The sequence below is a fragment of the Halyomorpha halys genome, unplaced genomic scaffold, assembly GCF_000696795.3.
Source record: "Halyomorpha halys isolate HHAL.00 unplaced genomic scaffold, Hhal_1.1 Scaffold106.1, whole genome shotgun sequence".
NCBI classification, from domain to species: Eukaryota; Metazoa; Arthropoda; class Insecta; order Hemiptera; family Pentatomidae; genus Halyomorpha; species Halyomorpha halys.
In genome coordinates this window covers 3,070,248-3,083,769 of record NW_027111449.1, presented here as the reverse complement: position 1 = coordinate 3,083,769, position 13,522 = coordinate 3,070,248, and the positions used below count along the sequence as shown (strand labels likewise).

The 13,522-nt window shown below is 32.7% G+C and overlaps 1 protein-coding gene across 1 annotated transcript; it reads right to left on the bottom strand.

The window, feature by feature from the left end:
• Positions 1–4,184: 4,184 nt before the first annotated feature.
• On the bottom strand, positions 4,185–12,202 carry LOC106677629 (cuticle protein 16.5-like). Its single transcript, XM_014415661.1, has 4 exons — positions 12,131–12,202; positions 11,702–12,056; positions 4,721–4,848; positions 4,185–4,643 (listed from the first exon to the last, which is right to left on the bottom strand). Exons 1-4 carry the CDS (start codon positions 12,140–12,142, stop codon positions 4,284–4,286), a joined length of 855 nt encoding a protein of 284 aa, XP_014271147.1. The 5' UTR covers positions 12,143–12,202; the 3' UTR covers positions 4,185–4,283.
• Positions 12,203–13,522: the final 1,320 nt, after the last annotated feature.

The window sequence follows — 13,522 nt, the reverse complement described above, 5'->3', positions numbered from 1 at the left end:
AATAAATATCATCTTTTGGTTTAATTGAAACATGCGCGATCAACATATTGCATCTTTACTTTAATAGTACTTATTAGAACCAAAATAAACTTTTCCGGTTTTTCCTACAGTCTGTCCTAAAGCTGTTAGGGCTGCCACAAAGTAACTCCAGTCTATTTATACGTTACACGGTATATTATACGGTACACGGTACGGTAATTTGCTAAACTGAAAATAAGGAAAGTACTATTTAGTTTTATTTAAAAGCGATTCAGCGAAGTAGGAAATAGGAAATAACATCGAAATTAAATATTTTTAATTAATTAAATTTGTGAATTGAGCTCTGGGGCTCTACCAAACTCATCAAATTCCTCCCGCATCCAATCCTTACAATCCGTAAAATCCTTGATGCTCCTTATTACGTTACAAATAGACTTATTCACTAAGATCTTAACATCCCATTCGTAGCAGATTTGGCCCAAAACAGATATGCGTCTTTTCATTCCAAACTCCTTACTCATCCTAACCCATTAATTCTTAATCTTTCATCCTTCAACAATCCCTGATAATCCTCGGGGGCGTCTGAAAAGAATATGGCCACGGAACCTTCTAATGTAAATTAATGCTTGAAGTACCATCAATGGGTGGTTCCTTCCCAAGATTTTCAAGTGTATATGAAACATACAACATATTTACTTATTGTATTTATTATTTGTACAGTTGTATGTGATTTAAATAAATAAATAAATAAAAATTAAATTTGTAAATATTTTGTAATTTTCATGGCTAAAACATTTGGTAAATAATAATTCAACACTTATAATAATAATAATTTTTTCACAGCTGACATCCCAATCAATTCTAACACTATCCTCACCACGTACGCAGATGGCACATGTGTGTTCGCAGTTATTAATAGCTCTTTAATTGCATCCTATCAATTATAACCTTTACCCTTCGTCGTAAACATACCGCCCTACGACATCTTTTAATAATGTTGCTCTTACTACAGTAGAACAGATCCTCTACCTGTGACTGCTTCTGGACAAACGACTAGCACGGAATCCTCACACAAGACAAAAGACAGGAAATTGCACGCCGATTCCGACTATTACAGTAATTTCAAGATATAGGTCTAAACTTACCATCAATTACAAAAGACTGATCTACATGACTATAATAAGGCCAATCTGGATATACGGAGTTGAGCTTCGAAGCCTAATCTTCGAATTCCTCTCGTATTTAATCTTTACAATCGAAAATCCTTCTAAAAATCCTGAGTGCTCCTTACTTTGTCACAAATAAAATCATCCATAAATATCAATCTTTCCATTCTAAACTCCCTAACCACCCAAACCCACTAGTTTCTAACCTTGTTTCCTCTTCCATTCCTGAAAATCCTACGAGGCCCCTAAAAAGAAGATGGCCTCGAGACCTTCTAATGTAGAAATATTATTAGAGTAGAACTAATATGTAGTTTCTCTAAATAAGTCCATTGGTATATGATCGGTATAAGTCCATTATGAACATATATCAAATTTACCAGATGTATTTTTATGTAGATATAGTAGTACATATAAATAAATATAAACATTTATATATAAAAAACATTTCATCCATAAGATGAATTAACCGTAGAGTCTTATAAATATATTATAACAGGTTTCTAAAGGTTACCATGAAATAAATAAAACTATTGTAATACGTTATTTTCTTATGTGTAGTAGAATGGGAGATATATATTTTAGTTTGCGTTTATAAGCCAACACTTTTACGATTAACCAATATATTTTAAGATTGCATAAAGCATTAAAACTTGAAAAAGGTCAAATAGAAAAAACGAATTTATTACTTTTATAGAGGGCAGCTAATCGGATAAAGGTAATTACACAGCTCCATATTATTCTGCCGCAGCGAATAATCGATAGCCACCATTCGCCTCACCCTCACCAGCTACATTGCTTTCCTCATTACCGGCTGATTTTAACATTATGTATCACCTCTTACGAATATGAGTGAACGTGTCCATTGTATCGAGGTAATGCTATTATATAAATTAAATATCAAGCAACTGTACTAAGAACCATTGAAAATAGATGTAAAATTTTCAAAAGGTTAATTATAATCTATGCATATTATCTGGGGCGGCGTGTGCATCAAATAACTTTCACTCATACATAGAATACACTCAGAGTTCGCTACTTGATTTAAAATCATTATTCACTATGGGAATACTGTTCTATACTTACACAAATAGGTTAATCATTAAACAACGATTTCTATGTTTCGTGTATTCATGTTTGTTATGATAATAGTCAGAAACTGATGTATAAAAACACAAAAACATCTTCATTGTACATTAGTTAATAATCTAATTCTATCATAATACATATTTATACATTTTAATATAATGAAAAAACATAGATGATTCATTTTTTCAAAACAAAAACATAAAAGATAATTTAGAGGGATGTATTTTAGGGATTCAGTATGTAAGCCCATTCAAACAATTTCAATCAGAAAAAAATTCAGATTATCGTAAATACCACTTAATCAAACATTGATATGTGGAATTTAATGGAAACAATTTCAGACATTTTCTGCAAAACAAAAATAGAAAAATTCTTAATCATAGCGATCTCATGTATGTAACATTCAAAACGTAATATCAGTTGTTTAACAAAGTTTCGTTTTTATGCTGTATTCACATAAACACACCCACATTTTGTGAGACTTGGTTATTTGTAATGGGGAAGGAGGAGTGGTACCTTTCACAGGTACATTACAATAAGAGGTAATGTAAAAATAACTTATAGGTAATCAATTAATTGGAAAAGTGACTAAAAATAAATAAATATTTCTGTCTAGATTTGTAGATATTGGTGGATGAAGATCCAAAGATCACTCACTATCTATGGAACGACTGGTCCATTTCCCCCTCGCACTTCAAACTTGATCACTTTGATACATTTATAACGCATAAACTCATAGGTAATCTGTAATATTCACAGTAAACAAACATTTAAATATACCGATTAATATAGCTCTTGAGAATTATAGGTATAAAAAATAGTACCTGTACAATGGCAAGAAGATTAAATAATGTTTAACATATCCAAAAAACAACAACAAACAATAGCGGAATTTTTGAGCATATTAGAAACTATAAATAGACCTTTAAAAAGTTTATTTTTGTTAAATTAATGTTTGTACTTTTTCAACATATTGTTGTTGTTGTTGTTATTGTTGTTGTTGTTGATTATTGCTTAAAGGCATAAAACCCTCTGGTCATCAACGGCTATGGCATGATGAAAGTAAAAAAATAAATAAAAAGAATAATAAAAAAATAAAGATAAAAAAATAAAAATCGAAGAGGAGTTATAATTTATAAATAAGGCGACGTACTTTTATAAATTCAAACACTAATTTAATTTTTGCTTCCTCATCTGTGAGAGCTTCTGATGAATTTGGGGTCAGTCCTATCCTGTTTATAATTGGCAAATAGTAAGTAAATTCTTCAAAAATATGTCTAACATATTCAACATATTTGAATATGTGTTATTCATATTATTTTAACATAATTAATAGTAAAATATAAATGAAACTATAAGTTATTAGAATTAATAATTGTTTAACATATTTATTACTTTGTTGTGTAACGATTTTATACAACCAATATTGCAAATTTTAACTATTCCGCTTTTACTTACCAACAATTAATAATTGTAAAGCAAGGCATAAAAATTGCGCGGTCCATGCGGCTGTATGAATGCTATCCGCTTCTTATCACAGGCATCAAGTTACACAGGCATTCAAACTAGCAATCGTTCCGCGTTCTATTTGGTACAGCGCGGATATAATAGTTTTATCGTCAAATGCCACATTTAGGTTTAAAAAAAACATGAATCTGAGAATTTTTAAAGGAAAATCCTAAGACACTATCAAAGTTAAGGGTTTTAAATTTATTTTCCAAAAATGCCACATGGCATATTCATTCCCATAATTCTTCAGTCATAAGCCGCTTTATAGTAAACTGATAAAAAGATTTTCTGATATCAAATTTTCCATAATGGTAGCAATCTTAATAGTGTTAAGTTATTCTCATCAACCTTGTTTACATTTTGGCGTAAAACTCAAATTATGACCACAAATAGCCTGTTATAAAATAAACGAAACAAGGTTTAATACAAGCCTCGACAACACCATTCAAAAATAAATTATTTATTATGCATTACTATGAAAGGAATCAAGGAATGAACAGGACAATGATTTTGGGCTCTAAGCTATTCGCACTAAAAATAAAATTAGTGGACGAGGGCAGAGTATCCAACACCGTGACCGTATCCAACACCGTAGGCGGACCTGTATCCAAGTCCGTATCCACCGTAGGCTGGGGCGGCTACAGCAGCGACTGGAGCGGCATAGGATACAGCGGGAGCTACGGCAACTGCCCTGTTGACGGTTCTGTAGGTGTTAGCGTAAGAGGTGGCAACTGGGGCATGGGCGACAGCGACTGGAGCATGGGCTACAGTAGCGTAGGCGGGAGCGGCGTAAGACACTGCTGGAGCATGGGCTACAGTAGCGTAGGCAGGAGCGGCGTAGGACACAGCGGGAGCGGCGACGTACCCGGCTGAGGCGTAGGCAACAACGGCCAAGAGGACTGCCTGTAATGAAAAACATTATTTTAGGTCTATTGTTGGAGAGACGTCGGATATATCCATCAGCTACTAGTTGTACTTACGATCTTGTACATGTTGGTGGGTGGTGTTCTGCTGCTGAGAAGGATTTGTCTATTGCAGCCTGTACTACTCGTTATATACTCGCCGCTGTACAGAGGGAAGGGGATCAGGGTCGGAGGAACATTGATACCTGGGGTTTGGTCAGTACATTTTTTTTTTCATCTGTTATTAATTTCATGTATTAGATTATGATACCTTGTATGTCAGCCTTTTCTAGTAACGCATTTTAATAATTATTAAATATTTTAATATAATATATTTCTACGTTCTTAATAGTTTACTTAAGATTAAAAATACTAAACGTATTTCGATGGCAATATAGCATTTACGGAACTTAACTATTACCTGGCTTTTAATCCTCCGTGAATTACAAATTTTTATTTTGGTTCAATAATAATAATACCTGATATTATGAAATATTATGTCTCCTATTTCATCTGCATTTGATGAAATAGCATTTGAAGTGATATAAATATTTTAAATAGGAATGAATGTAATTATGATGTTACTTTACTTTAAGTTGAATATTGTATCATTTAATAATTATTATTGAGTTTTCTGTACCTCTATTACTAATGTCTGAATATATATCACTAAATATAATACTATATATATTTAATATTTTTACATTTATTATAATATATATTTGTTCAGCTTTTAACTATGTAACTGATTATGGGTCACAGACACTTTCATAAACATGAACACACGAAAACTTCGTAATCGTAGTTTTTAATTAACCTATTTACGTAAATATAGTAAAGGAAAGTGTTTTCATAGTGAATAATGGTTTTAAAACGAGCAATGATATATTTTAACTGAAAGAAAGATGATAATTGAAGGTTGTTTGATGCATGCACCACTTCAGATTTTTATACTTATAATTAATCCTTTGAAAATCCGACGTCAATTTTCAATGATACTTAGTATAGTTACTTAATATATAATTTATAAACTAGTATTCACCCGATACTATGAGCACATACACTCTTATTCGTTGAAGACGATACATACTGTTACAATAAGCCAATAATGAGGACACTAATATTGCTGGTGAGGGTGAGGCGAATGGTGGCCATCGGTTATTCGCTGCGGCAGAATAATATGGAGATGTGTAATTATCTCTATCCGGTTAACTGCCCTATATAAAAGTAATAAATTCGTTTTTTTCTATTTGACCTTTTCCAGAGTTTAATACATTTAGCAATCTTCAATTATATTGGTTAATCGTACAACTATTAGTCAATAAAAGCAAATGTTAACACAAGTTCAAATACGTCCAGTCTTTGCTTGTTTGTCCAAGTATGTTACAATAGTTTCTTTTATTTTAGCTTGTAACTAAATACTTGGTTATCTTTTAGAATCCTGTTGTAATATATTGCATATATAAGACTGTACGTTTAATCCATAATATGAATAAAAATGTTAAATTATTACTAACCAATGGTTTTTGTGATGAATAATTACAAGTTAAAAAATGTTTACATATTTAATTAAAAATTAAAAATATTTATTTTAAATGTTGTTTCCTATAGCCTATGTCACACTGCTTTGTTCTAATGAAGCACATCTGACAAAACATTATTTTTCTTCTTTCTTAGGCTTATTGGGCATTATTCTTATTAGGCAGTCTGTAGAACGAGTTGACTAGAGAAAGTAACCAAGTCCAATTCAAAGTTAAACCAATCCTTCCATTGTGTCCCAATCGCTCCAATTCCACATCACCACCCTTGAAGAATTGTGCCAAAACTGGAGGATTAAAATAAATTCCAATAAATCCCACCAAATCACATTTACCCTTCTTCGTAAACCTACGTCTTGCCCCACAGTATGTTTTAATAATTCCCCACTTATTCCTGAAGAACAGATCCGTTACTCAGGACTAGATCTGGACATAAGACTGAGATGGAATCCTCATACAAGACTGAAAAGACAGGCAACTGCTCGTCGATTCCGACTATTACAACATTTACTAGACAGACAGTCCAAACTTCCAATCCATTACAAAAGACTGATCTACATGACTGTTATAAGGCCTATCTGTACATACGGAGTTGAGCTATGGGGCTCCACTAAACCATCTAATTTCTCTCGAATCCAATCCTTACAGTCCAAAATCCTTAATGCTCCTTACTTTGTCAAAAATCAAATCATCCATCAGGACCTCAATGTCCCTTATGTTGCCGATTTGGCCAGAACCAGATACCAATCCTTCCATAATAAACTTCCCAACCACCCAAACCAACTCGTTTCTAACCTGGCTTCTCCTTTACTACCTGATAATCCTCCTAGGCGTCTGAAAAGAAGATGGCATCGAGATCTTCTCCTTTAAAAATATTTTTGGAGTTCTATCAATGGGTAGATTCTCCACATGTATTATGTCATAATATCACTTACAGCAAATTAACTTGATGTGTCTATATGTATACAGTTGTACATTTATAAATTATTAACAAAAAAAAAAATTAAACCGACCTTTTTTTTCCGATGTGCCATTATTAATGAAAAACAGCCATGTCTTGATCGTGTAGATTTCAAGGGAACCAAAAGTTGGTATTTATTATTTATTTCTGTTAGAAATAAAAGTGATATATTTATTCCAAAAATCAGATAACCAAAAATCTTTGTCGTCTAAAATTGTTCGTTCCGCAGTAAAATTTATAATCACTAGATGCTCGCAGAGCATTAGGACTGCTTTCGAAGTGATGGATGGCAAAGCAAAAAGGATGGGCCTGCATATTAATGGGGAAAAACCAAGATTATGCTGTTGGGTAAGAAGCCTCTGGACCAGCGAAAGAGTCGCCTTGTAATGGGCCCCTATAATTTCGAAGTGGTAAGAAGTTTTTCTTAACTTAGCTCTATTATCACTGAGAATCAGGATTAGGAAGAAGAAGTTAAAAGCAGAATTGCTGCAGGAAATAGAGCCTATTCCTCCATTTTAAGGCTAATCAAAAGCAAACTTGTTAGCCGTGTCACCAAGTTCACACTGTACAAATTGGTAAGGCCAGTCGTCACATAAGTTGGAGAAACTTGGACTCTGAGCAATAAAAGCATTGACCTGCTAGACAGGTTTAAAGAGTAATTCTGAGGAGAATTCTATGGCCCGTTTGCGAGAATAGTAATTGGCAAAGAAGGAAAAATGGTGAACTTTTTAGCTCTATAAGGAATGTAGCATCTCCTCGAACATATTTATATACATAAATGGGTTGGCCATGTAATGAGGATGACCGAGGAATGAGTGGCTCATAAAGTGTACAGTTACGTTCCGGATGGTGTGCGGCAACGTGGTAGGCCGAAGGGCCGATGGAGGGATGCTGTGAGGCGGGATCTGCAAAAACTGAGGATCCCAGTTACCCTTACAGAAGATAGAGAAAGATGGTTGGCGGCCGTTGAGCAAGCCAAGGGTAGCTTCATGCGCCTGTTGTGCCAGTAAAAGTCAATACATAGAAAATTCTGATTGCTGATAGCCTATTTCCTGAATGGCAGAAGAATGGGGCTAGGCTATTTTTCTCGTACTTCTTGAGATTTAAGTCTAGTGCGGGTAGTTTTAAGGTCCATGATGGGTAATTAAATTTATGGGTTATGGTTTGAAAGCTCCGAATGTCTTCAATGTATTTTTTGGTTCTCATTACAAATGATGCTGATAGTCTTTGGATTTTTACAAGGCTTCTCGGGCCTTGAATGCAAGGGGAGGGGGAAATAGGGCTCCAGGTATTATAGCTGAATATTATCCTTTTGAAATATCCGCATGCTAGCTGAGGCCTTCAAACAGCTAGTGAAGCTAGACCAGTTTTTACACATAAGCTATTTACAGTGCTAGTTCAGAAGACAACCCGTTGCAAGGCTTGTCGCAGGGTACCCAAACAAGGAGTTATATCTAGGTGTTTGCCAAACTTTACTTATCCTATTGACTTACTGCATCCTGGTACCCCCTATATCTATATTGATACAGCATGCCTTAATATTGTTCTTCTTACGGCCAATTCTTGCAAACGCGATGGTTATTATACCATGTTACCAAACTTTTCTAGCTTGAGTGTGGAGGTTGGTATTCATTCAGTAAGTCCACCTCAAAATAAATTTCAACCCAACCTGAAAGAATTCGAACCAGCCCCGCTTCTTACTCGATGGTGATAAAGTGACGCCCTATCACTATTGGCCATCACGGCTTAGCGTATACCTTTCCTGTCCTTAAGAATTAGTGCTTCTTAGTACCCAACGTTATCCCCTACCCTTTATACTATGTTTTAAATCTTAAACCCTCTTCATTGATGAATATCGATATACCGATCCTGCTGTCGGAAGCCAATAGGACACCCAGCTCGTCGGCGTAGCAGTGATAGAACTCTACTAATTATTTATCATTCATTAGACAGAACTCCTCTAAAACAAGCTACTATAGCGAAGAACCAAGGATGTTTCAAGAGGGCGTCTCTCTTCCTCTTTGGAGAGTAGAATAAATTATAATTAATTGAATTAATCAATTTTATTTTTCTTTGTTAACGTTTTACTTTCATTTACTTACACATAAAATATATAGGAAGGAGAGGTATAGCGATCTTGAAAAATTTCGGATTCCAGTTTTCGACGAATATACACTTTTTGAGGTCATGTGAGTCCAAATAACCAAGTCTCGAAGAATAGTCTGTGTATATTGTGGCTTTACCACTCCTTCGTACCTTAGTCTTCGGTAGATCTTTCCTTAACCGTACCTCTTCCCTATGAAATTCTATTCCCTCCTTCATTTGTAGTTGTAAAACCCTTTCAATCTTCAAATCACGTCTCTTCGACTACCTTCTGTCCACCTAATTCCGGAAGAATAACAATTGAAAGTTTCAGATAAGGTTTATATATTCTCTGTATTTTATGTTTCAGAATTTCGCTCATACTTGTAAATATGTATATTAGCAAAAATTGTACCTTTCATTTGTTATTATTATTTCAGTTTAATTGTATTTGATATTGATTTTTTTTTTTAATTTATTATCAGAAGTGTTAGTCATCTTATGTTTTATGATATGACATATAATTTTATTTTCTTTGTTCTATTCCTATTTTATATATTCTGTTAATTATTGTTGTTCATTTTTATTTTATTATTTTGTATTTTACTTTAAGACTCAAAAGCCCAATTTTGACGCCTGTATATTATTCTAAGGGATCAATCCCAGAATAAATATAGAATATTATTATTATTATTATTATTAATTACTCATGTGTGGTCAGGCTAACTGAAGAACAAAAGGTCGCACGATATTGAAAGTACTCATTTAAGTTTGGGATATGCGTCTATAGATATATGTCTAGAGACCGGAGGTACCACTTTACAGAAACGATTTTCACATTTTTTTTTTTCAATCTTCAAACAGGTCTCATCTTCATCTATATAGTCTAACAGCGTTAATTTTCAAAAAATCTCTCTCTAAAGTAGCTTTTTTTTTGTTTTAGAAATAATTAACCATTTACCACTTTAGCTTATAGTGAAAAAAGGAAAAATATAAACTATATAAGGATTTGATAATTAATTTATATAGGATTTTTGACTAAAACTGATCTTTAAGGGAGTCAGAGCAGTATTCAACTATGTTTGGGTACAATTAAAAAAAATAAATCGTTCATAAAATAAAGGATAACTGAAATAAATGAATACTGTTCTTACGCAGTATATTGGTCTGAAAGTAAAAAATCGTTACGGAGCGCTTGGCCCCCTCTTAAAAAGCTAAATATCCATTTTGATTTCCTCATATAAAATTTTCCATAATGGCCGAAATATGTAGTGTTATTAAGTAAGTTATTTCCACCTTACTAACCCACCTAGTGTACATATTAGAATAAAACTGAACTTTTGACTACATAGGCCTTCTGTAGACAACCCTGAAATTAAATCCCATGACTGTGACTGTCACACTAACATTAATAATATAAAAATATGTTCCTATAATACATTAAATGTTGTAGAAAAATATAAATATCTAGGCGTCACTATGGATAATGTTTATTCCTGGGAACCTTCCGTAGTAAATGTTTTAAAGAGAAGTATGCTCATATAAAAATTATTACCTCCGATTTATACTTAACAGATAAGCTTTATTAATGTTGTAAATAGCATTATTTAAATCGATATTAAGATTTGGGATCGAATGTTATGGTGCAAGTACTGATAGTCATTTATCAAAACTTTTATAATATCTACAAAATCGAACATTAAGAACAATAACGCACCGCAATAATAACACAGAAAAACTTAAAATCTTAAGTACTTTAATATTGATCGATTTTATTTATACAGAATCATTTTAAAATTTATGAATAATAATTTATTTAGAAAATAAATAATATATCAAAAATATTAGAAAAAAATTAAATTTATTGAACCACCCTATTACAATAAATTTAAATTAAACTCCACATAGTTTATATTTGTGTACTTAGTAATACATACTGTTGGATCTTTATTTTTATCATATTCTCCATAATGTTGTTTTATTCTCATTATTATATTAATTCATTAATTGTAAATTTGTAACTTTATTAGTCACTTCAAAATCCATTTTTAATTAATTTAACTTTTTATTATTATTATTTCATTTATATTTTTACTTTATTTTCATTTTAGTAGTTGTTAATTAAATTAGTAGTTGAGATCAATTCATATAGTACTTATCTAGCTTAAAAATTATATAGCCTCCACATCGCCCTCATAGTTTAAACTGTAATATTTACATTTCATTTACGTCAATCTTTTTGTTCTTTTGGCACCAACCGATAGCTGTTGTCATCCGGTCAGACCATATCGAATGTAATTTTGAATAAAAATGAATAAAAAAAAAAAGCAGTTAGAAAATAAACAGAACAAGGTTTTAAACAAGTGTCGACAATACCATTCAACAATAAATTATTTATTATGCATTACTATTAAAAGAATCAAACATGGACGGGACAATGATTTTGGGCTCTAAGCTATTCGCACTAAAAACAAAATTAGTGGACGAGGGCAGAGTATCCAACACCGTGACCGTATCCAAGACCGTAGGCGGACCTGTATCCAAGTCCGTATCCACCGTAGGCTGGGGCGGCTACAGCAGCGACTGGAGCGGCGTAGGATACAGCGGGAGCTACGGCAACTGCCCTGTTGACGGTTCTGTAGGTGTTAGCGTAAGAGGTGGCGACTGGGGCATGGGCGACAGCGACTGGAGCATGGGCTACAGCGGCGACTGGGGCGGCGTAGGACACTGCTGGAGCATGGGCTACAGTAGCGTAGGCGGGAGCGGCGTAAGACACAGCAGGAGCGGCGACGTACCCGGCTGAGGCGTAGGCAACAACGGCCAAGAGGACTGCCTGCAATTAAAAACATTAATGTAACTCTATTGTTGGAGAGACGTCGGATATATCCATCTACTAGTTGTACTTACGATCTTGTACATGTTGGTGGGTGGTGTTCTGCTGCTGAGAAGGATTTGTCTATTGCAGCCTGTACTACTCGTTATATACTCGCCGCTGTACAGAGGGAAGGGGATCAGGGTCGGAGGAACATTGATACCAAGGGTTTGGTCAGTACATTTTTTTTTCATCTGTTATTAGTTTCATATCTCAGTTTATCATATCATATATGTCAGTATTTCCTAGTAAAGTATTTTAATAATTATTAATTATTTTAACATAATATATTTATAAGTTCATAATTGGTTATTTAAGATTAAAAATACTAAACGGGGTATGCAAATTTCGTAGGTAACAAGGCATTTAATGTACTTACATATTACATGCCTTTTAATTCGGAATAAATGTGTTTAAGATGTTACTTTACTTTAAGTTTAATTTTGTATCATTTTATTTTTATGTTTTTTCTATTTATATACTGTCAATAATTCTAAAATATATTTCTATTAGTAATTCTTGAATATATATGACAGAATACAATATATATTTTTATATTTATTATAATATATTGTTGTTCTAAGTCCTCCAGCCTTTATCTATGTAACTTTAAATTAAAGGAATTGGTACTAAATGAACTGAAAGTAAAAGAAGAAATTTAAGATTACCATAAAGATTATTTAATATAATCGGGAAAAAGTTTAATATGATTATTTGATTTTGTATATTATAAAAAATGTAAATGCTAAAACTTGGACTTGGTTGCTTTTGGAATTCTGCTCAGTTCTCAGGAACAAATAAGTTATTTTAATGAATCATAATAAGGAGAATATTTAATAAGCAGAAAAATTCAGGAGAGTTACTAATTTTTGTTTTAAATCTTATAGCCTTTATCAATGTAACTGACACTTTCATTAACATCAGCCCAGGCCAATAGCTGATTATAACATCGATTAGTGAAAATTAAAATAAATGAGAACTAGAAAATAAGATAAAAATAAGCCATTTTTTATTTTTCAACACTTATGGAAATTTAATTTTTTTTTAAATCGCAATCTAAAAATGACAACTATTTCTTAAAATTTCCCAACTTATGAAAATTAACAAGGGTATATTTTCCATATCCATAAAATCAAAACAACACTGTTAAACGAATTTATTTTAATCTATTGTGCAAGAAATTTATCATTTTTCAATATATTCGTCCTTAATTAATAACAGAAGCCTTTTCTTAAGACCCCTTTTATTTAAAAAAAAGTGATAACATATCATCTTCAAAGTAATAGTATATAAAACTGTGATGAATTTCTGCAAGCATTAGTTCAAGTTAATGTCTTCATTCATTGACAAATCAGTTATCACCCGATTTTAATCAGTTCATGTTAATGATAACCATATCTTATAAATCTAATGAATAATATTAAAAA

Bases quoted from the DNA above. Each gene is read 5' to 3' on its own strand.
- LOC106677629 (XM_014415661.1), bottom strand. The intron at 4,849-11,701 runs AATTTTGTTTTT...ACCAAACCCCAG, and splicing joins ATACTCTGCCCTCGTCCACT to GTATCAATGTTCCTCCGACC. The intron at 4,644-4,720 runs GTAAGTACAACT...TTTTCATTACAG, and splicing joins CCACCAACATGTACAAGATC to GCAGTCCTCTTGGCCGTTGT.